This window comes from Entelurus aequoreus, linkage group LG10 (genome assembly GCF_033978785.1).
Source record: "Entelurus aequoreus isolate RoL-2023_Sb linkage group LG10, RoL_Eaeq_v1.1, whole genome shotgun sequence".
NCBI classification, from domain to species: domain Eukaryota; kingdom Metazoa; phylum Chordata; class Actinopteri; order Syngnathiformes; family Syngnathidae; genus Entelurus; species Entelurus aequoreus.
The window spans coordinates 71,980,379-72,004,251 of record NC_084740.1 but is presented as its reverse complement, the minus strand read 5'-3'; the positions used below and the strand labels follow the sequence as shown (position 1 = coordinate 72,004,251).

At 34.8% G+C, this 23,873-nt stretch overlaps 1 protein-coding gene across 3 annotated transcripts in view; it reads left to right on the top strand.

Annotated features, from left to right (window-relative positions):
- ankrd44 (ankyrin repeat domain 44) overlaps positions 1-23,873 on the top strand; it is a 54,194-nt gene that overhangs the window by 5,784 nt on the left and 24,537 nt on the right. For all 3 annotated transcript variants that reach the window (XR_009827583.1, XM_062061608.1, XM_062061610.1), the window contains exons 2-9: positions 1,830-1,913; positions 10,552-10,630; positions 10,715-10,785; positions 11,228-11,428; positions 11,702-11,789; positions 17,613-17,755; positions 17,846-18,058; positions 22,240-22,318. Coding sequence is in view for 2 of the 3 variants with exons in the window: in XM_062061608.1 (XP_061917592.1) it covers positions 1,830-1,913; positions 10,552-10,630; positions 10,715-10,785; positions 11,228-11,428; positions 11,702-11,789; positions 17,613-17,755; positions 17,846-18,058; positions 22,240-22,318 (958 nt within the window). In the remaining variant the exon portion in view is untranslated. The remainder of the gene's footprint in view (positions 1-1,829; positions 1,914-10,551; positions 10,631-10,714; positions 10,786-11,227; positions 11,429-11,701; positions 11,790-17,612; positions 17,756-17,845; positions 18,059-22,239; positions 22,319-23,873) is intronic.

The window sequence follows — 23,873 nt, the reverse complement described above, 5'->3', positions numbered from 1 at the left end:
AATGTGTAAGTTACCCATGTCTTGGGCACTAATACACCCCCATACCATCACAGATGCTGGCTTTTCAACTTTGCGCCTATAACAATCCGGATGGTTCTTTTCCTCTTTGGTCCGGAGGACACAACTTCCACAGTTTCCAAAAACAATTTGAAATGTGGACTCGTCAGACCACAGAACACTTTTCCACTTTGTATCAGTCCATCTTAGATGAGCTCAGGCCCAGCGAAGCCGATGGCGTTTCTGGGTGTTGTTGATAAACGGTTTTTGCCTTGCATAGGAGAGTTTTAACTTGCACTTACAGATGTAGCGACCAACTGTAGTACTGACAGTGGGTTTCTATAGTGTTCCTGAGCCCATGTGGTGATATCCTTTACACAGTGATGTCGCTTGTTGATGCAGTACAGCCTGAGGGATCGAAGGTCACGGGCTTAGCTGCTTACATGCAGTGATTTCTCCAGATTCTCTGAACCCTTTGATGATATTACGGAGCGTAGATGGTGAAATCCCTAAATTCCTTCCTGGTTGAGAAAGGTTTTTCTTAAACTGTTCAACAATTTGCTCACGCATTTGTTGACAAAGTGGTGACCCTCGCCCCATCCTTGTTTGTGAATGACTGAGCATTTCATGGAATCTACTTTTATACCCAATCATGGCACCCACCTGTTCCCAATTTGCCTGCACACCTGTGGGATGTTCCAAATAAGTGTTTGATGAGCACTCCTCAACTTTATCAGTATTTATTGCCACCTTTCCCAACTTCTTTGTCACGTGTTGCTGGCATCAAATTCTAAAGTTAATTATTATTTGCCAAAAAAAAAATGTTTATGAGTTTGAACATCAAATATGTTGTGTTTGTAGCATATTCAACTGAATATGGGTTGAGAAGGATTTGCAAATCATTGTATTCCGTTTATATTTACATCTAACACAATTTCCCAACTCATATGGAAACAGGGTTTGTAATTTGGCTCTCACAAATGTGTATAAAAAAGGTTATTGACACATAACGGAACGTGAAAGTGAGTCACGTCGTTAATGTGCCTCACCTGTCTCACTTTTTAACGCTCGTAGCGCTCGCCCTCACTATTTTAGCTCTCATGTAAGCGTAAAAAGAAGTTGGCTGCTCTTCAGAGTAAAAAATAAACATCTTTTTTATTGACCGATGACGTAACGTGAAGGTGATCCGGGATGTTGATGTTTCACTTTTTAACATTCGCCGCACTCGTTTGCAAACTTCCGGCGGTAAAAAAAAGTGACAGAGGTGCAGTTTATGTGTCTGTCGCAAGTCGTCGTCATGACGACGACGGCCGAGGGCCTCACGCCGCGTGCACGAACAAGTGGCGAAGAGGAAGTGGTCTCGAAAAGCAGAAGTGAGAGCAGCAACAGGAAGCGCGACAGGAAGTTTGAACTTGCGTTGAGCTGACCAAATATGGTTCTTTGCACGGCGACAGGAAGTTCCTTGTCGGCTTTGAGCTCGCCACATGTGTGACTTGCATGACATCGCACAACTCGCCTCTATTTACTGCTTATCTGACTGCCAGGAGGGACAATAAGGGCCCCTGACACACACACACACACACACACACACACACACACACACACACACACACACACACACACACACACACACACACACACACACACACACACACACACACACACACACATTCCTGCTGGTCTGGTACATGATTCCCAGCAGTGAAGGACATTGTCTTTGCTAAAACTCGTGAAGGTCATAGACGGACGTGGCCCCGCCCACCATCACATGTCCTCAGGTCATGCGTCCACGGTCCTTCCTCACTGACCGTCTGTCCTCCTCTTCCCTGCAGCCTCCTCTCATCCAGGCCATCTTCAGCGCCGACCCCGAGGACATACGAATACTCATATGCAAGTCTGAAGACATCAACGCTCTGGTGAGGACGCTTCTCGCTGCTCCTCAAGACGTACGAGGACACGCCTCTTTATGTCGGCATCCTCGCTCATTGAGCCATCGACACAAAGTAGACTTATTCAATTAGAAATTTGGCCACAAAAGTGCAAAATAGTTCTTTAAATGATAACCAAATATTACTTTGAGGCACAAAAATGATAAATTTGGCCAAAAAAGTGCAATAATTGTTCTTTAAATGCTAAGAAAATATAAATTTGAGGCACAAAAATGTTCAATTGGGCGACAAGAGTGCAATAATCATTATTTAAATGATAACAAAATATGACGTTGAGGCACAAACATGATCAATTTGGCCACAAAAGTGCAATTATAGTTATTTTAATAACAAAAAATTACATTGAGGCACAAAAATGATCAATTTGGCCACAAAAGTGCAATAATAGTAATTTTAATAACAAAAAATTACATTGAGGCACAAAAATGATCAATTTGGCCACAAAAGTGCAATAATAGTTATTTTGATTACAAAAAATTACATTGAGGCACAAAAATGATCAATTTGGTCACAAAAGTGCAATAATAGTTATTTTAATAACAAAAAATTACATTGAGGCACAACAATGATCAATTTGGCCACAAAAGTGCAGTAATAGTTATTTTAATTACAAAAAATTACATTGAGGCACAAAAATGATACATTTGTCCACAAAAGTGCAATAATAGTTCTTAAAATGATAACAAAATATTACTTTGAGGCACAAAAATGATACATTTGGCCAAAAAAGTGCAATAATAGTTCTTTAAATGCTAAGAAAATGTAACTTTGAGGCACAAAAATGTTCAATTGGGCGACAAGAGTGCAATAATAGTTATTTAAATGATAACAAAATATGGCTTTGAGGCACAAAAATTATACATTTGGCCACAAAAGTGCAATAATAATTATTTTAATAACAAAAAATTACATTGAGGCACAAAAATGATAAATTTGGTCACAAAAATGCAATAATAGTTCTTTAAATGATAACAAAATATTACTTGGAGGCACACAAATGTTAAATTTTGGCCACAAAAGTGCAATAATAGTTTTTACAATGATAACAAAACATGACTTTGAGGCACAAAAATGTTAAATTTGGCCAAAAAAGTGCAATAATAGTTCTTTAAATGCTAAGAAGATATAACTTTGAGGCACAAAAATTTTCAATTAGGTGACAAAAGTGAAATAATAGTTGTTTAAATAACAAAATATGACGTTGAGGCACAATATTTTTTAATTTAACCACAAAAGTGCAATAATAGTTATTTTAATGATAACAAAAAATTACATTGAGGCACAAAAATGATAGATTTGGCAACAAAAGTGCAGTAATAGTTCTTTAAATTATAACAAAATATTACTTTGAGGCACACAGAAGTTAAATTTTGGCCACAGAAGTGCAATAATAGTTTTTACAATGATAACAAAACATGACTTTGAGGCACAAAAATGTTAAATTTGGCCAAAAAAGTGCAATAATGGTTATTTAAATGCTAAGAAAATATAACTTTGAGACACAAAAATGTCCAATTGGGCGACAAGAGTGCAATAATAGTTATTTAAATAATAAAATACGACGTTGAGGCACACAAATTATCAATTTGGCCACAAAAGTGCAATAATAGTTATTTTAATGAGAACAAAAAATTACATTGAGGCACAAAAATGATAAATTTGGCCACAAAAGTGCAATAATAGTTCTTTAAATGATAACAAAATATTACTTTGAGGCACAAAAATGTTACATTTTGGCCATAAAAGTGCAATAATAGTTTTTACAATGATAACAAAACATGACTTTGAGGCACAAAAATGTTGAATTTGGCCAAAAAAGTGCAATAATAGTTCTTAAAATGACAACAAAATATTACTTTGAGGTAGAACATTTTTCAATTTGGCCACAAAAGTGCAATAATAGTTCTTAAAATGATAACAAAATATTACTTTGAGGCAGAACATTTTTCAATTTGGCCACAAAAGTGCAATAATAGTTTTTACAATGATAACAAAACATGACTTTGAGGCACAAACATGATCAATTTGGCCACAAAAGTGCAATAATAGTTCATCAAAAGATAACAAAATATTACTTTGATGCACAAAAGTGATACATTTGGACACAAAAGTACAATAATAGTTTTTTAAATGATAACAACTGACTTTTAGGCACAAAAATGATCAACTTAGCCACAAAAATGATAGAAATACAAGAGTTTTTGACAAAAAGTTAAAAAATACTATACATTGCTACAACATATTTTGTCACAAAAATGTCACATTTGGCCACGTAAGTGCACTTGTCCATAAATATACAATATTGAACAAGAAAAAGTTATATTGTGGCATAAAAATGCTACACATTTTCACTAAAAGTATATATTTTGCCACCAAGGTGAATATGTTTCCCATAAAATTCTAGCAAAAACATAATTTGTGGCAAAAAAGTGCTATACTTAGTAATAGATGGACATTTTTTTCACGGTTAACAAGAACGTTTTTTTTTGTTACAAACTGTCATATTTGGCTAGAAACGTGAAATATTTAACTGTACGAATGTAACAGATGACAACAAATATACACATTTTTGTCACATGTTTTTATCTTTGCCATTAAAATGCAACAGTTGACAACTAAAAATCTATTTGTTGTCGCAAAAAATTGCATATTTGGCAAAAAATCTGCTGTATTTGGCCTAAAAAACGCAACAATTGACAACAAAAACACTATTTTCTGTCACAAAAAAATATTTTTGGCCAGACACCTGCCGTATTAGTACATAAAATGCAAACATTGACAAAAACATTATTTGCCACAAACACCTGCTGCATTAAAATTCAACTTTTTGTGACAAAAAATTCATATTTTGCTAGAAACCTGTAGTGTTTGTCCATATAAATGCAACAGTTGCCAACGAAAGTGCTAATTTTTGGCACAAAAATGTCACATTTGGCCAGAAACCTGAAGTATTTGGCCGTAGAAATGTGACAATTCAATAGAAAATAGCAATTTTTGTCACAAAATATCATAACGGCCCATAAATGTACTCTATTGCTTCATCAAAACAGTTGACAACAGAAATACTGTTTGTTGTAACCTAAACCTGCTGTATTTGAAACATCAGTCTTCACAAAAATGTCATATTTGGCCAGAAACCTTCTCAGCTTGTCCTTAAAAATGCAACAGTTGACAACAAAAATGCAATTTTTTTTGTCACAAAGATTTCATTATTGGCCAGAACCCTGCTGTAGTTGTCTACAAAAAGGCAATAGTTGACAACAAAAACATATTTTTCTTAATCACAAAAAATATCATATTTGACCATAAAAATGCAATAGCTAAAAAAACTAAAAAAACTCAATTTTTTTTTTCACAAGAAATTTTATATTTGGCCAGAAACCTGCAGTATGTTTACATGAAATGCAAACATTGACTTAAAAAACATTATTTGTCACAAAAATGTCAGATTTGCCCAGAAACGTACTCTTCTAAAAAAGCCACACTTGACAATGAAAGTGCTATTTTTTGTCACAAAAATGTCATATTTGGTCTTAAACCTGCAATTATAGTCCATACAATTGCAACAAATAATAAAAAATGTTTCACCAAAAAAAAGTCATATTTTGCCAGAAGTCTGCAGTATTTGTCTGTAGAAATGTAACAGTTGACTAGAAAAACGCATTTTTTGTCATTTTTTGTTGTTTGTAGGAATGCAACAGATGAAAAATATTATATTTTGTCAAAAAAAATGACATTGGGACATTAAAATGCAAAAGTTGAAAACAAAAACACTATTGTTTGTCACAAAAAATTCATAATTGACAAGAAACCTGCTGTATTTGTCTACAAAAAGGCAACCGTTGACAACAAAAATCTATTTTTTTTAATCACAAGAAATGTCATATTTGGCCAGAAACCTGCAATATATGTACATAAAAATGCAAAAATTGACATCAAAAATATTATTTGTCACAAAAATATCAGATTTGCCCAGAAACCTGCTCTTCTAAAAATGCCACAGTTGACATTGAAAGTGCTATTTTTTGTCACATAAATGTCATATTTGGCCTTAAACCTAAAGTTATTGTCCATACAATTGCAACAGTTGACAAGAAAATTATATTTTTTCCCACAAAAATGTAATTATTGGCCAAAAACTTTTAATATTTGTTTGTAGGAATGCAACAGGTGACAGCACAAATATTATATTTTGTCACAAAAAATGTCATATTGGGACATTAAAATGCAACAGTTGAAAACAAAAACGCTATTCTTTGTCACAAAACATTCATATTTGACAATAAACCTGCTGTACTTGTCTACAAAAAGGCAACAGTTGGCAACAAAAACTGCTGTATTTGTACATAAAATAAAATTTACATCAAAAACATTATTTGTCACAAAAATGTCATATTTGGCCAACTCTATTGAAGTTGGAACAATTGACAACAATAGTGCTATTTTTTGTCACAATTTTTTTTTGTCTGCAGTGTATCATTATTACAATGCTGTTTTTTGTCACAAAAATGCAATATGGCTGCATGTGCTGCTATGAAAAACAACAATAGAATAAAATAATAGAAAAAAGAATAGTGGAGGTGACATCACTGTTAGCTATCTGCTAACTCTCCTGGTTTATCTGGGAGGGATCTGGTGGAATAATAGTGTAATAATAATAATAATAATATTAATAATAGTGTAATAATAATATTTATAATAGTGTAATAATAATAATATTAATAATAGTGTAATGATAATAATAGTGTACTACTACTACTAATAATAGTGTACTAATAATAATGATAATATTAATAATAGTGTAATGATAATCATAGTGTACTACTGTTAATAATAATAATAGTGTAATAATAATAATATAATAGTGTAATACAAATAAATAAAAAATAACAATAGTGTAATAATAATGATAATAGTATAATAATAATGATAATAGCGTAATAATAATGGTAATATAATAGTGTAATAATAATAATAATAGTGTAATAAAAATAATGATGATAATATTAATAGTGTAGTAGTAGTAATAATAATGTAATAGTGTAATAATAATTATAATAGAGTAATAATATATGATCATAATAATAGTGTAATAGCAAAAATAATAGTGTAATAATGATCTAATAATGACAGTGTAATAATAATAATAGTAATAGCGTAATAATAATAATAATAGTGTAATAATAATAATATTAATAGTGTAATAATAATCATAGTGTACTACTACTAATAATAATGTACTAATAATAATGATAATAATATTAATAATAGTGTAATGATAATCATAGTCTACTACTGTTAATAATAATAATAGTGTAATAATAATAATATAATAGTGTAATACAAATAAATAAAAAATAATAATCTCTCTAAGTCGTCCTCAGACGAGCCTTCCATTGTTGCTTCCAGTCATCCCGATTCTCCATACATTTGGCCAGTTCCTTGGTACTCTGAGCTCCTGCATCCTTCTTGAGTACATCCACGTATGTTAGTGTGGGACGTCCTCTTGACCGATGCCCATGTGTTGGTTCCCACAGTACCAATTTGCTGGCTGGCAGCTCCTGATGCCTTTGGCAGTGCCCTGCTAGTCTCAATCTCCTTACAGCAATCTTCTCGCTCACCCTTGGTATTCCCCTGTAGAGGACTCTGTTGGTTATGTGCGCACTCTTGTTGATGTTCTGCACTGCACGCAGCATCCTGGTGTAGCAACCATCCAGAGACCTCTCCAGGGTTGGCTTCAGGGTCCAGCATTCGCTGCCATAGAGGAGAACGGACTCAACTGTCGCGTAGAAGAAGCTGAGTTTGATTTGGCGGGGGAGGTTGGAGCTCCATACACTGGTCATGCCGTTCAGGGCCCTCCATGCAAGTGCCTTCCTCACTTTTAAATCCTGCTCAGTTGAGTTGACCCATCTGCCCAGGCTCAACTTCTTTCAGCACAGTGCCTCCTGCTGTTATCAGAGGTTGATGTTCTGGTGGAACATTGTAGGTCATGACCTCAGTTTTCTTGACATTTAGCCTAAGGCCAACCTTGGCGCACTCTAGCTCTACCCTGTGTAGGAGTTCTTGTGCTTGTTCCACGTTGTTGGAGAGCAGACTGATGTCATCCGCATAGTCGAGGTCTGTCAGGACCACAGCCGGTTGTCGACTCGACTTCTTTGGTGTCAGCGTGAAGCCAAGTTCCTGCTCTCGCCCATTTATTGCCTTCCTGAGCGCATGATCAAGGACTATGATGAAGAGGAAGGGGGCTAGTGTATCCCCTTGTATAACTCCAGCCAGGATGTCAAACTCCTCGCTGTTGCCATCTGGGGTCACCACCCTGGCCCTTGTTCCTGCGTACATGGACTCTATTGCTCGGAGGAATACTGTATGCCTTCAAGATCTTCACCATCGTGCCTCGATGTATCGAGTCAAATGCCTTTTTGAAGTCTATGAAGCATAGGACTGCAGTCAGGTGGTCCTTCCTCACCTCCTCAATCAATCTCCTAAGTGCCAAGATCTGGGCTGTAGTTGTTCGTCCTTCTCGAAAGCCGTTCTGATTTACTCTCAGGTGAGGGTCGATTGCATGCCGGACCCTGTTTAGGATCATGCGGTTGTAGACTTTCGCAGTGATACAGGTCAGGCTGATGCCTCGGTAGTTGTCTGGCTTCGAGAGGTCTCCGGATTTGGGCACTGGTACGATGTTTGATAGAGACCACATATCAGGCAGCCGATTGTGCAGCAGAGCAAGGTTGCAGAACTCTAGAATGATGTCATCAAGATCACAGTTCTTCACGACCTCTGGGGGTATTCCGCCCGGGCCAGCGCTTTTTCCCACTCTTACTGTGGCTTTTGCCCTGGCGAGCTCTCCGAGTGTGAAGGGACCATCGTTGATGTTCAGGTTTGGGAGGACTGGTGGTATTTCTTCTTCCTCAGCTGCGTCTGCTGTTTCTCCCAGCAGCCTTTTGAAATGACTGGACCAGGTTGTCACCCTCTCCTCCGGGCTGTGTCCCTCCACCTGTCCCTCCTTGGTCCTCTTCCGCCCCGTCATCTCATTGATGACCCTCCAGGCCTCCCCATACTGTTGTTCACCCTCCGCACTCTCTCCATCAGTTCTTCCCCTTTGATGGTATCATAGCATCTGAAAAGAAACTGTTTGGCTTAATGATAGTGTAATAATAATGATAATAGTATAATAATAATGATAATAGCGAAATAATAATGGTAATATAATAGTGTAATAATAATAATAGTGTAATAAAAATAATGATAATAATATTAATAATAGTGTAGTAATAATAATAATAATAATGATGGTAATAATAGTGTAATAATAATTATAATAGAGTAATAATATATGATCATAATAATAATAATAATAGTGTAATGACAATGATCTAATAATGACAGTGTAATAATAATAATAATAATGATAATAGTAATAATAGCGTAATAATAATAGTGTAATAATACCGTATTTCCTTGAATTGGCGCAGGGAATATAGTATTCGCACGTCTAGAATTACTGCCGGGTCAAACTCGTTTCTCAAAATAATTAACGCATGCTTGGCCTTATCGCCGGTTTATTATTGAAGCTGGATCAAATTCGTTTCGCAAAATGTTAATTTTATTATCGCATGTCTATAATTTTCGCCGGGTCAAACTCGTTTCGCAAAATATTTAGCATATGGCTAGAACTTCCACCGGGTCAAATTCGTTACGTCACGAGTGACGCATCTGTCCTCTTTTTCAAAATGGAGGAAGCTGCTTTCAGTAGTTTACAATCGCACAAAGGAAAAAAGATAAAGAGCTTTTCAGTAGGATTTAAGGTCCAAGCTATTGAATACCGGTACAGTATGCTAAAGAGAACAGTAAGCAGCTATGTTTTATTAATATACCGTAGCTGCGTGTGTGAAATACTGTATAAGTCATTAAATGACTCCCGCCTCCTGGTGGTAGAGGGCGCTGCCGCGCTAGTGATCCTTCTTGCGACTTCCGGTACTGCAGAAGAAGTGAACACACGCAGCAAGAGATTTTTTTTTCTTCCTCTGCCTGAACTTTTAACATGGAGGATTACATACCGGTATCTAAAATAAAACAGTTTTCTAAACTGGACTTTCAATGGAAGCAGGAGGTAATAATTAAAGGAATATCTCCATCGAAACAGAGACTTTTAAAACTGAAGAAAGAAAATAAGGAAGACTTCTATAAACAAGTTATCGATGCTTTTGGTCAGAAGGAGCTGCAAATGGACTCCATTTATAAGTACAGGTAAGACCATAATAACGTTTTTTTTTAATTAAATGTGCTTTTCATGATGGTATGCTTACATCACACTCAAAGCGCACGCCTAAATTTTATGGATTCCTTTTGGTAAACGCCGGAGTGAGAAGAGGTTTTAAAATAATTACCCCATGCACGGCCATCCCGCCGGTTTCCGGTAAACGCAGGTGTGACAGGAGGTTTTAAATTAATTAACGCCCCTGCGGCTATTCAAGGAAATACGGTAATAATAATGATGATAATAATAATAGTGTAGTAGTAATAATAATAGTAATGATGATAATAATAATAGTGTAATAATGTTAAAATATGAATAACAACAGTGTTCCTAAACTTCCTGCCCCAGGATGCTGAGAAGCGCACTCCACTCCATGCGGCCGCCTTCCTGGACGATGCCGACATCACCGAACTCCTCATCCTCTCTGGTGACAAACTTTTCGTTTTGGTCACTTCCACCCGTAACCCACCTGACCACTCCCCATTTCTCTCTACTCTTCCCACCCCTGCAGGCGCCCGGGTCAACGCCAAAGACAACATGTGGCTCACCCCCCTCCACCGGGCCGTGGCGTCCCGCAGCGAGGTGAGCTATCGAGGACCCGCCGCGCAGCGAGGAACAGGTGCGACCGGTCGGGGCGGCGCCGTGGCGTCCGTGCTCGTAGGCGCGCGGAATCAAACAGGAAGGGTGAAAGAAATGAACGGATGAGTTAATTATCCGCTGGCTCGGCTATGTAAAACATTTAGGCTCCACCCACCAGCCACAACTTTGCCATTTCTTGACAACTATTTTTCTCAGTGATTCTAGAACCTTCTCCCTGGGCTCAAATTTTTAAACTACACTTTTGTCAAGGTGTAGTGACGTTTACTCTGAGCATTCTAACATTCCGTTATCTGATGTGGCGCGGCGGTTAGCCCTATCAGCGCTAGCTAGGGGAATGTAGCGAGGCCAAGTCGACCTCCCTTCTAGCGTGTTCGGAATAGTTGGCGGATTGTGACCATTCTTTCCAACACAACGCGCCTTGCAGGAGGCCGTGCGAGTGCTGATCCGCCACTCGGCCGACGTCAACGCCCGCGACAAGAACTGGCAGACGCCGCTGCACGTGGCCGCCGCCAACAACGCGCTGCGCTGCGCCGAAGTCCTCATCCCCATGCTGAGCAGCGTCAACGTGTCGGACCGCGGCGGGCGCACCGCCCTGCACCACGCCGCCCTCAATGGCCACACGGAGGTACTGCGGCACACCTGCCCCCTCACCCCCCTGCTTTTGTTGTCCTTGATTAGCAGAGCAGGCGTGGATGCTGACGTCTTTTGTCTCTCAGTGAAAGGCGGCGAGCGAGCAGCTGTGTCATTAAAACACGATGAATGCAACACCTGACGTGTGTCTGTGTGTGTGTGTGTGTGTGTGTGTGTGTGTGTGTGTGTGTGTGTGTGTGTGTGTGTGTGTGTGTGTGTGTGTGTGTGTGTGTGTGCGTGTGCGTGCGTGCGTGCGCGTGTGTGTTAGATGGTCAATCTTCTCCTCGCCAAAGGAGCCAACATCAACGCTTTCGACAAGAAGGACGGGCGGGCGCTGCACTGGGCCGCCTTTATGGGTAGGACTATACATTAGGTACACCCCCACACATGATAACAAAATATGACTTTTAGGCACAAAAATGATCAATTTGGCCACAAAGGTGCAATAATAGTTATTTAAATGATAGAAAAATATTAGTTTTAGGCACAAAATTGATCAATTTGGACACAAAAGTGCAAAAATAGTTCTTTAAATGATAACAATATATTACTTTTAGGCACAAAAATGAGAAATTAGGACACAAAAGTTCTTTAAATGATAACAAAATATTACTTTTAGGCACACAAATGAGAAATTTGGACACAAAAATGCAATAATAGTTCTTTAAATGATGACAAAATATTACTTAGGAATACAAATGTGAAATTTGGCCACAAAAGTGCAATAATAGTTCTTTAAATAAGTATTACTTTTAGGAACAAAAATAATCAATTTCTTCACAAAAGTGCAATAATAGTTATTTAAATGTTAACAAAATATTATTTTTAGGCACAAAAATTATCAATTTGGACACAAAAGTGCAATAATAGTTCTTTAAATGATAACAAAATATTACTTTTAGACACACAAATGAGAAATTTGGACACAAAAGTGCAATAATAGTTCTTTAAATGATAACAAAATATTACTTTTAGGCATAAAAATTTGAAATTTGCCCACAAAAGTGCAATAATAGTTCTTTAAATAACTAATTATACATTTAGGCACAAAAATAATCAACTTGTCCACAAAAGTGCAATAATACTTCTTTAAATGATAACAAAATATTACTTTTAGGCACAAAAATTATCAATTTGGACACAAAAGTGCAATAATAGTTATTTAAATGATAACAAAATATTTATTTTAGGCACAAAAATTATCAATTTGGCCACAAAAGTGCAATAATAGTTATTTAAATGATAACAAAATATTACTTTTAGGCACAAAAATGATCAATTTGGACACAAAAGTGCAATAATAGTTCTTTAAATGATAACAAAATATTTATTTTAGGCACAAAAATGATCAATTTGGACACAAAAATGCAATAGTAGTTCTTTAAATGATAACAAAATATTTTAGGCACAAAAATGATACATTTGGCCACAAAAGTGCAATAATAGTTATTTAAATGATAACAAAATATTACTTTTAGGCACACACATGAGAAATTTGAACACAAAAGTGCAAAAATAGTTCTTTAAATGATAACAAAATATTACTTTTAGGTATAAAAATGTGAAATTTGGCCACAAAAGTACAATAATAGTTATTTAAATGATAACAAAATATTTATTTTAGGCACAAAAATGATCAATTTGGACACAAAAATGCAATAATAGTTCTTTAAATGATAACAAAATATTACTTTGAGGCACAACAATGATACATTTGGCCACAAAAGTGCAATAATAGTTATTTAAATGATAGAAAAATATTACTTTTAGGCACAAAAATGATCAATTTGGCCACAAAGGTGCAATAATAGTTCTTTAAATAACAAAATATTACTTTGAGGCACAACAATGATACATTTGGCCACAAAAGTGCAATAATAGTTATTTAAATGATACAAAAATATTACTTTTAGGCACAAAAATGATCAATTTGGACACAAAAGTGCAAAAATAGTTCTTTAAATGATAACAAAATATTACTTTTAGGCACACAAATGAGAAATTAGGACACAAAAGTTCTTTAAATGATAACAAAATATTACTTTTAGGCACACAAATGAGAAATTTGGACACAAAAATGCAATAATAGTTCTTTAAATGATAACAAAATATTACTTTTAGGAATAAAAATGTGAAATTTGGCCACAAAAGTGCAATAATAGTTCTTTAAATAAGTATTACTTTTAGGAACAAAAATAATCAATTTGTTCACAAAAGTGCAATAATAGTTATTTGAATGTTAACAAAATATTACTTTTAGGCACAAAAATTATCAATTTGGACACAAAAGTGCAATAATAGTTCTTTAAATGATAACAAAATATTACTTTTAGACACACAAATGAGAAATTTGGACACAAAAATGCAATAATAGTTCTTTAAATGATAACAAAATATTACTTTGAGGCACAACAATGATACATTTGGCCACAAAAGTGCAATAATAGTTATTTAAATGATAGAAAAATATTACTTTTAGGCACAAAAATGATCAATTTGGACACAAAAGTGCAAAAATAGTTCTTTAAATGATAACAAAATATTACCTTTAGGCACACAAATGAGAAATTAGGACACAAAAGTTCTTTAAATGATAACAAAATATTACTTTTAGGCACACAAATGAGAAATTTGGACACAAAAATGCAATAATAGTTCTTTAAATGATAACAAAATATTACTTTTAGGAATACAAATTTGAAATTTGGCCACAAAAGTGCAATGATAGTTCTTTAAATAAGTATTACTTTTAGGAACAAAAATAATCAATTTGTTCACAAAAGTGCAATAATAGTTATTTAAATGATAACAAAATATTACTTTTAGGCACAAAAATTATCAATTTGGACACAAAAATGCAATAATAGTTCTTTAAATGATAAAAAAATATTACTTTTAGGCACACAAATGAGAAATTTGGACACAAAAGTGCAATAATAGTTCTTTAAATGATAACAAAATATTACTTTTAGGCACAAAAATGATCAATTTGGACACAAAAGTGCAAAAATAGTTCTTTAAATGATAACAAAATATTACCTTTAGGCACACAAATGAGAAATTAGGACACAAAAGTTCTTTAAATGATAACAAAATATTACTTTTAGGCACACAAATGAGAAATTTGGACACAAAAATGCAATAATAGTTCTTTAAATGATAACAAAATATTACTTTTAGGAATAAAAATGTGAAATTTGGCCACAAAAGTGCAATAATAGTTCTTTAAATAAGTATTACTTTTAGGAACAAAAATAATCAATTTGTTCACAAAAGTGCAATAATAGCTATTTAAATGTTAACAAAATATTACTTTTAGGCACAAAAATTATCAATTTGGACACAAAAGTGCAATAATAGTTCTTTAAATGATAACAAAATATTACTTTTAGACACACAAATGAGAAATTTGGACACAAAAGTGCAATAATAATTCTTTAAATGATAACAAAATATTACTTTTAGGCATAAAAATTTGAAATTTGCCCACAAAAGTGCAATAATAGTTCTTTAAATAACTAATTATACATTTAGGCACAAAAATAATCAATTTGTCCACAAAAGTGCAATAATACTTCTTTAAATGATAACAAAATATTACTTTTAGGCACAAAAATTATCAATTTGGACACAAAAGTGCAATAATACTTCTTTAAATGATAACAAAATATTACTTTTAGGCACAAAAATTATCAATTTGGACACAAAAGTGCAATAATAGTTCTTTAAATGATAACAAAATATTTATTTTAGGCACAAAAATTATCAATTTGGCCACAAAAGTGCAATAATAGTTATTTAAATGATAACAAAATATTACTTTTAGGCACAAAAATGATAAATTTGGACACAAAAGTGCAATAATAGTTCTTTAAATGATAACAAAATATTTCTTTTAGGCACAAAAATTATCAATTTGGCCACAAAAGTGCAATAATAGTTCTTTAAATGATAACAAAATATTACTTTTAGGCACACAAATGAGAAATTTGGACACAAAAGTGCAATAATAGTTATTTAAATGATAACAAAATATTACTTTTAGGCACAACAATGATCAATTTGGCCACAAAAGTGCAATAATAGTTATTTTAATGATAAAAAATATTACTTTTAGGCACAAAAATGATCAATTTGGACACAAAAGTGCAATAATAGTTCTTCAAATGATAACAAAATATTACTTTTAGGCACACAAATGATCAATTTGGACACAAAAGTTCTTTAAATGATAACAAAATATTACTTTTAGGCATAAAAATTAGAAATTTGGCCACAGAAGTGCAATAATAGTTCTTTAAATGATAACAAAATATTTCTTTTAGGCACAAAAATGATCAATTTGGCCACAAAAGTGCAATAATAGTTATTTAAATGATAACAAAATATTACTTTTAGGCACAAAAATGATCAATTTGGACACAAAAGTGCAATAATAGTTCTTTAAATGATAACAAAATATTTCTTTTAGGCACCAAAATGATAAATTTGGCCACAAAAGTGCAATAATAGTTATTTAAATGATAACAAAATATTACTTTTATGCACAAAAATGAACAATTTGGACACAAAAGTGCAATAATAGTTCTTTAAATGATAACAAAATATTTATTTTAGGCACAAAAATTATCAATTTGGCCACAAAAGTGCAATAATAGTTATTTAAATGATAACAAAATATTACTTTTAGGCACAAAAATTATCAATTTGGACACAATAGTGCAATAATGGTTTTTTAAATGATAACAAAATATTACTTTTAGGCACAAAAATGATCAATTTGGACACAAAAGTGCAATAATAGTTCTTTAAATGATAACAAAATATTTCTTTTAGGCACAAAAATGAGAAATTTGGACACAAAAGTGCAATAATAGTTATTTAAATAACTAATTATTACTTTTAGGCACAAAAATAATCAATTTGTCCACAAAAGTGCAATAGTAGTTATTTAAATGATAACAAAATATTACTTTTAGGCACACAAATGAGAAATTTGGACACAAAAGTGCAAAAATAGTTCTTTAAATGATAACAAAATATTACTTTTAGGTATAGAAATTAGAAATTTGGCCACAAAAGTGCAATAATAGTTCTTTAAATAACCAATTATTACTTTTACGCACAAAAATAATCAATTTGTCCACAAAAGTGCAATAATAGTTCCTTAAATGATAACAAAATATTACTTTTAGGCACACAAATGATACATTTGGACACAGAAGTGATTAGTCCATTGAAATACAAGAGTTTTTGAGAGAAAGTTAAAAAATGCTATACATAAATATAATTTGTCACAAAAATGAAATAATTGGTGGTTTGATTGATTGAAACTTTTATTAGTAGATTGCACAGTACAGTACATTATCCGTACAATTGACCACTAAATGGTAACACCCCAAAAAGTTTTTCAACTTGTTTGAATCGGGGTCCATTATCTGCATTATCTGTCCATAAAAATACAATATTGAACAAGAAAAAGTTATATTGTGGCATAAAAATGCTATACATTTTTCACAAAAAGTCTATATTTTGTCACAAAAATCATACATTTGGCCACAAAGGTCAAAATGTTTCCCATAAAATCCTAGCAAAAACATAATTTGTGGCAAAAAAAAGTGCTATACTTAGAAATAGATGCACATTTTTTGTCACAAAAATGGCACATTTGGCCTAAAGAACGCAACAATTCACAACAAAAACACTATTTTCTGTCACAAATGTTTTTTTCTACTACATAAAATGCAGAAATTTACAACAAAAACACTATTTTCGGTCACAATTTTTTTTTTTTTTATTACATAAAATGCAAAAATGTACAAAAACATTATCTGTCACAAAAATGGCATATTTGGCCAGAAATCCGTAAAACTCGGCAATTAGCTCCCAACTTGCCATCTACGATGATAATACATTAGTATATTGCAGTACCACCTCAGAAACTACCTGGCTCTCCATGTACCACCATAAAGAGCGACATTGAAATGCAGTAGCGTAGTAGGCCTAAGCGTTCATTAAAATGAGGCAGAGTTTTTTTTTAACAAGTATATTTAATATAATGATAATAATATATTAATACTGTGTTTGAATAGAGGAAAATAAAACACTGTACTTTAATGGAGTGATTCTTTGGTGTACCACTAGATGTGTATTGCATATTAATAGTGCGCCCCCTGCAGGTCACTTGGATGTGGTGTGCCTGCTGGTGAGCCAGGGGGCGGAGATAAGCTGCAAGGACAAGCGAGGCTACACCCCCCTGCACACGGCGGCCTCTAGTGGACAGATAGCGGTGGTGAAGCACCTGCTCCACCTGGCGGTGGAGGTCAGGACTCTTTCGACTTCTATCCGCCCTCTCGGGTTCCGCCGGACCATCGAGGTAACTGCTGGAATGGTTTTGTTCCCGCGGCGACAGATCGACGAGTCCAACGCCTTCGGGAACACGGCGCTCCACGTGGCGTGCTTCAACGGGCAGGACGCGGTGGTGAGCGAGCTGATCGACTACGGCGCCAACGTCGGCCAGGCCAACAACAAAGGCTTCACGCCGCTGCACTTTGCCGCCGCCTCCACGCACGGAGCGCTCTGTCTGGAGGTCCTGGTCAACAACGGCGCCGACGTCAACGTGCAGGTGGGCTGTGCTGACAAAATGTGAACATAGATCAAATATTTCTACATTTAAATGAGTATTTTTATGATCTAGTACAGGGGTCACCAACCTTTTTGAAACCAAGAGCTACTTCTTGGGTACTGATTAATGCGAAGGGCTACCAGTTTGATACACACTTAAATCAATTGCCGGAAATAGCCAATTTGCTCAATTTACCTTTAACTCTATGTTATTATTAATAATGAATGATATTTACACTTAATTGAACGGTTTAAAAGAGGAGAAAACACGAAAAAAATGACAATTAAATTTTGAAACATAGTTTATCTTCAATTTCGACTCTTTAAAATTCAAAATTCAACCGAAAAAAAGAAGAGAAAAACTAGCTAATTCGAATCTTTCTGAAAAAATTAAAAAAAGAATTTATGGAACATCATTAGTAATTTTTCCTGATTAAGATGAATTTTACAATTTTGATGACATGTTTTAAATAGGTTAAAATCCAATCTACACTTTGTTAGAATATATAACAAATTGGACCAAGCTATATTTCTAACAAAGACAAATCATTATTTCTTCTAGATTTTCCAGAACAAAAATGTTAAAAGAAATTCAAAAGACTTTGAAATAAGATTTAAATTTGATTCTACAGATTTTCTAGATTTGCCAGAATTTTTTTTTTAAAATTTTAATCATAATAAGTTTGAAGAAATATTTCACAAATATTCTTCGTCGAAAAAACAGAAGCTAAAATGAAGAATTAAATTAAAATGTATTTATCATTCTTTACAATAAAAACAATTAATTTCCTTGAACATTGATTTAAATTGTCAGGAAAGAAGAGGAAGGAATTCAAAAGGTAAAAAGGTATATGTGTTTAAAGATCCTAAAATCATTTTTAAGGTTGTATTTTTTCTCTAAAATTGTCTTTCTGAAAGTTATAAGAAGCAAAGTAAAAACAATTAATGAATTTATTTAAACAAGTGAAGACCAAGTCTTTAAAATATTTTCTTGGATTTTCAAATTCTATTTGAGTTTTGTCTCTCTTAGAATTAAAAATGTCGAGCAAAGCGAGACCAGCTTGCTAGTAAATAAATACAATTAAAAAAATAGAGGCAGCTCACTGGTAAGTGCTGCTATTTGAGCTATTTTTAGAACAGGCCAGTGGGCTACTCATCTGGTCCTTACGGGCTACCTGGTGCCCGCGGGCACCGCGTTGGTGACCCCTGATCTAGTATATACATGATTACCGTATTTTTCGGACTAAGTTGCAGTTTTTTTTCATAGTTTGGCCGGGGGTGCGACTTATACTCAGGAGCGACTTATGTGTGAAATGATTAACACATTAGCGTGAAATATCAAATAATATTATTTATCTCATTCACGTAAGAGACTAGACGTATAAAATTTCATGGGATTTAGCGATTAGGAGTGACAGATTGTTTGGTAAACGTATAGCATGTTCTATATGTTATAGTTATTTGAATGACTCTTACCATAATATGTTACTTTAACATACCAAATCAACTTTATTTATAAAGCACATTTAAAATTTACCACAGGGGTAGCCAAAGTGCTGTACAATGGGCAGGTTAAAAGATAATACGAGTACCGAGCAAACACAACACAACACAAACAGCACACGATAAAAAATAAATAAATAAAACATAAAAACAGGTTCACAGCAGGTGTATTATGGGGCGCCACTGCAGGATAGATATCACTCAGTGTTAAAAGCCATGGAATAAAAGTATGTTTTTAAGAGAGATTTCAAAACAGGAAGAGAGGAGGCTCGTCTAACACTCAGAGGTAGGTCGTTCCAGAGCTTGGGAGCAGCAGCGGCGAAAGCTCTGTCACCTCTAAGCTTCAGCCTTGTGTCATGGACCGTCAGTAGCAGCTGATCGGCTGATTTTAGGGATCGGGTGGGGCAGTAAGGCTGAAGGAGGTCGGAGAGATATGTTGGCGCGAGGTTGTTTAGACACCAGGCACGTTCTCAGTTGGTTATTTATGCCTCATATAACGTACACTTATTCAGCCTGTTGTTCACTATTCTTTATTTATTTTAAATTGCCTTTCAAATGTCTATTCTTGGTGTTGGCTTTTATCAAATACATTTCCCCCAAAAATGCGACTTATACTCCAGTGCGATTTATATATGTTTTTTTTCCTTCTTTATTATGCATTTTCGGCCGGTGCGATTTATACTCCGAAAAATATGGTATATACTTTATTATTACACAGGTATAGATGTGCGTGTCCAATTTAAAGGAAATGGCAGGCGGTCTTCTAATGGATTTATTACAATTTTTGCAAGCTGGGTAAAGTTTGCTATGGTCTGGAACAACATGGCACACAAACAACAATCAGAATCAGAAATACTTTATTAATCCCTGAGGGTAAATGTAAAAATTTCAGCACAATCCCATTCAAGATCAGACACACATTACAGGGAGACAGAACAGGATCACTGACGGGTCTGCCAACTTCCGGCGTTCTTACAAAAAAGGTGAGAAACAGGTAAACAATTGGGGGGGGATGAAAATTGGTCTAAGCCTGGGCCCCTGGAGAGGGGGTCCAGACTGAGGCCAAGGGAAAAAACAACTCAGCCATAGCACACATCCCTCTTACATGTGTGTAAGAGGGACACATCAAACATCAAACATCACAAAGGACATTAAAGACATTAAAAGAGAAGAGCTGATGCAACCGTCCACTTCTACATACAGCTATGAATAAAAGGTAAAAAACAACAAGATGTATACACTGTGGTGGCCTCTGCGGTGTTCCATGCCATCGTCTGCTGGGGTAGAGGGAGCATGGCCAGAGACAGGAGCAGACCCAACAAAGCAATCAGAAATTAAAATGTAGCCAATATTACATACTAGGGGTGTGGGAAAAAATCGATTCGAATTCGAATCGCGATTCTCACGTTGTGCGATTCAGAATCGATTCTCATTTAAAAATTTTTTTTTTTTTTATTTATTAACATTTTTTTTTTTTTTTTTTTTTTTTTTTAGAGAATCCTTTTGAATTGGGGAAAAATCGTTTTTGAATCGAGAATCGTGTTGAATTGAAAAAAAATAAATAAATAAATCGATTTTGAATCGAATCGTGACCCCAAGAATCGATATTGAATCGATTCGTGGGACACCCAAAGATTCACAGCCCTATTACATACATACATACAGACAGGCAAATATAAATGAAATACCCAGAGGACATACCAGTACGTAAAGAAAATTAAACAAGCTCAAATATACCGTATTTTTCGGAGTATAAGTCGCACCCGCCGAAAATGCATAATAAAGAAGGAAAAAAACATATATAAATCACACTGGAGTATAAGTCGCATTTTTGGGGGAAATTTATTTGATAAAAGCCAACACCAAGAATAGACATTTGAAAGGAAATTTAAAATAAATAAAGAATAGTGAACAACAGTCGCCCTGTGATGAGGTGGCAACTTGTCCAGGGTGTACCCCGCCTTCCGCCCGATTGTAGCTGAGATAGGCTCCAGCGACCCCAAAAGGGACAAGCGTTAGAAACTGGATGGATGGATGAATAGTGAACAACAGGCTGAATAAGTGTACGTTATTGTGGCTTTTACAGCCCTTTGAGACACTTGTGATTTAGGGCTATATAAATAAACATTGATTGATTGATTGATATGAGGCATAAATAACCAACTGAGAACGTGCCTGGTATGTTAACGTAACATATTATGGTAAGAGTCATTCAAATAACTATAACATATAGAACATGCTATACGTTTACCAAACAATCTGTCACTCCTAATCGCTAAATCCCATGAAATCTTATACGTCTAGTCTCTTACTTGAATGAGCTAAATAATATTATTTGATATTTTACGCTAATGTGTTAATCATTTCACACATAAGTCGCTCCTGAGTATAAGTCGCACCCAAACTATGAAAAAAACTGCGACTTATAGTCCGAAAAATACGGTATGCATTTTCTTAACTATTGTTCGGACGACGTTAACCACTTTTTCATTTTTAGTAACGCAAGTAAAGTTTAGTGAGTGGACTAGCGTGTGAAAGCTAATCTTCTGTTATTTGCCGCTGCAAGCATTCTCCTTGCACATATTTCTCACAGCTGTGCGCCGAATTTGACGTGATTATCGCCAAACGAGTCGGCCTATTTTTTAAAAATATTTATAACGTATTATTTTGTCCTGGCAGAGTCGAGACGGAAAGAGTCCTCTGCACATGACGGCCGTCCACGGGCGCTTCACTCGCTCTCAGACTCTGATCCAGAACGGTGAGACTCCTCCATGTTTTTCTACATTTCTACATTCCGACATTTTTTTTGTACACAGAACACAGGTCATGGTTTTGACCGGATCACGTTGAAATTTTGTGTGTTTGTAGCAGCACTAGAGATGTCCACATGGGACAAAATGTTTACGTCTATGCTCACTTTTGACAAAGTTATGCCGTTTTTTTATATTAAGAAGACTGTATCATATATTTTGAGGACTTTCATGTGTTGTTATATCCCTGTTGAGGCGGACAAGCTGGATTTGTAGGTCTGACATTTCTTGTGCGCGGAACATAGATCGCAGATTTATTCGAATCACTGTAAAATTCGGCATGTTTACAACAGTGGTTGAGATCTTGACATTAGCCGAAAATGTTATCGCCACATTACATTTTGAAAATCTTTTTCTACACTTTGCCTGGTGGGCCTGGTGAGACTCTTCCCGGTGTTATTATATTCCATATGAGGTCGTCGCTACACTAGATTCATAGTCCGACATTTCTTGTGCGCAGACCACAGATTGCAGTGTTATTCACATCACATTGAAATTTGGCGTGTTTGTGTTAGTAGTTGAGATGACAACGTGGGCCAAAACTGGTATCTCTACATTTACTTTTGACGAAGTTATGACATTTTGTAAGTGTTTGTATTGTATAACAACATTCATACTACTTAATTACATTTTAAATTGGGTTTCGTTTAAATTATGTACATGAGCCGAAAATGGGTTTATGTTCAATTTTCATTAAGGTAAGAAATATTTTTGTTGAATGTTTGTTGTTTTAATACATCTCACCAAGTCGCAAACGCAAAATTTATAGTCCGACATTTTTTTGTGCGCAGAACACAGACCACAGTTTTTTTCGGATTACTCTAAAATTTGGCATGTCTGTAACTGTAGTAGAGCTCTCAACGTGGGCGAAAAATGTTATGTCTACAATAATTATTTCAATGCAATTATTTTATGTAACAACTTTTATACTACGTATACACATTTGAAATTGGATTACATGAAAGTAAATGGGCTAAAAAATTTCTTTCTTCCATTACAATGACTTTAAAACGTGTTTTTGTTGAACTTTTGTAGTTAATACATCCCGTTGGGTCGCATGCACCAAATTCGTGGTCCGACATTTTTTTGTGCGCAGAACAGAAGTCACAGTTTCTTTCGGATTACTTTCAAATTTTGCGTGTCTGTAAAAGTAGTGGAAATCTCAACGTGGGCCAAAAATGTTTTCTCTACAATAATTATTATAATGCGATTTTTTTATGTAACAACTTTTATACTACGTATACACATTTGAAATTGGATTACATGGAAGTATATGGGCTAAAAAAAATTATTTCTTCCATTACAAAGACTTTAAAAAGATTTTTTGTTGAATTTTTGTGGTTAATACATCCCGTTGGGTCGCATGCATCAGATTTGTTGTCCGACATTTTTTTGTGCGCAGATCAGAAGTCACAGTTTCTTTCGGATTTCTTTCAAATTTTGCTTGTCTGTAAAAGTAGTGGAAATCTCAACGTGGGCCAAAATTTTTTTCTCTACTATAAT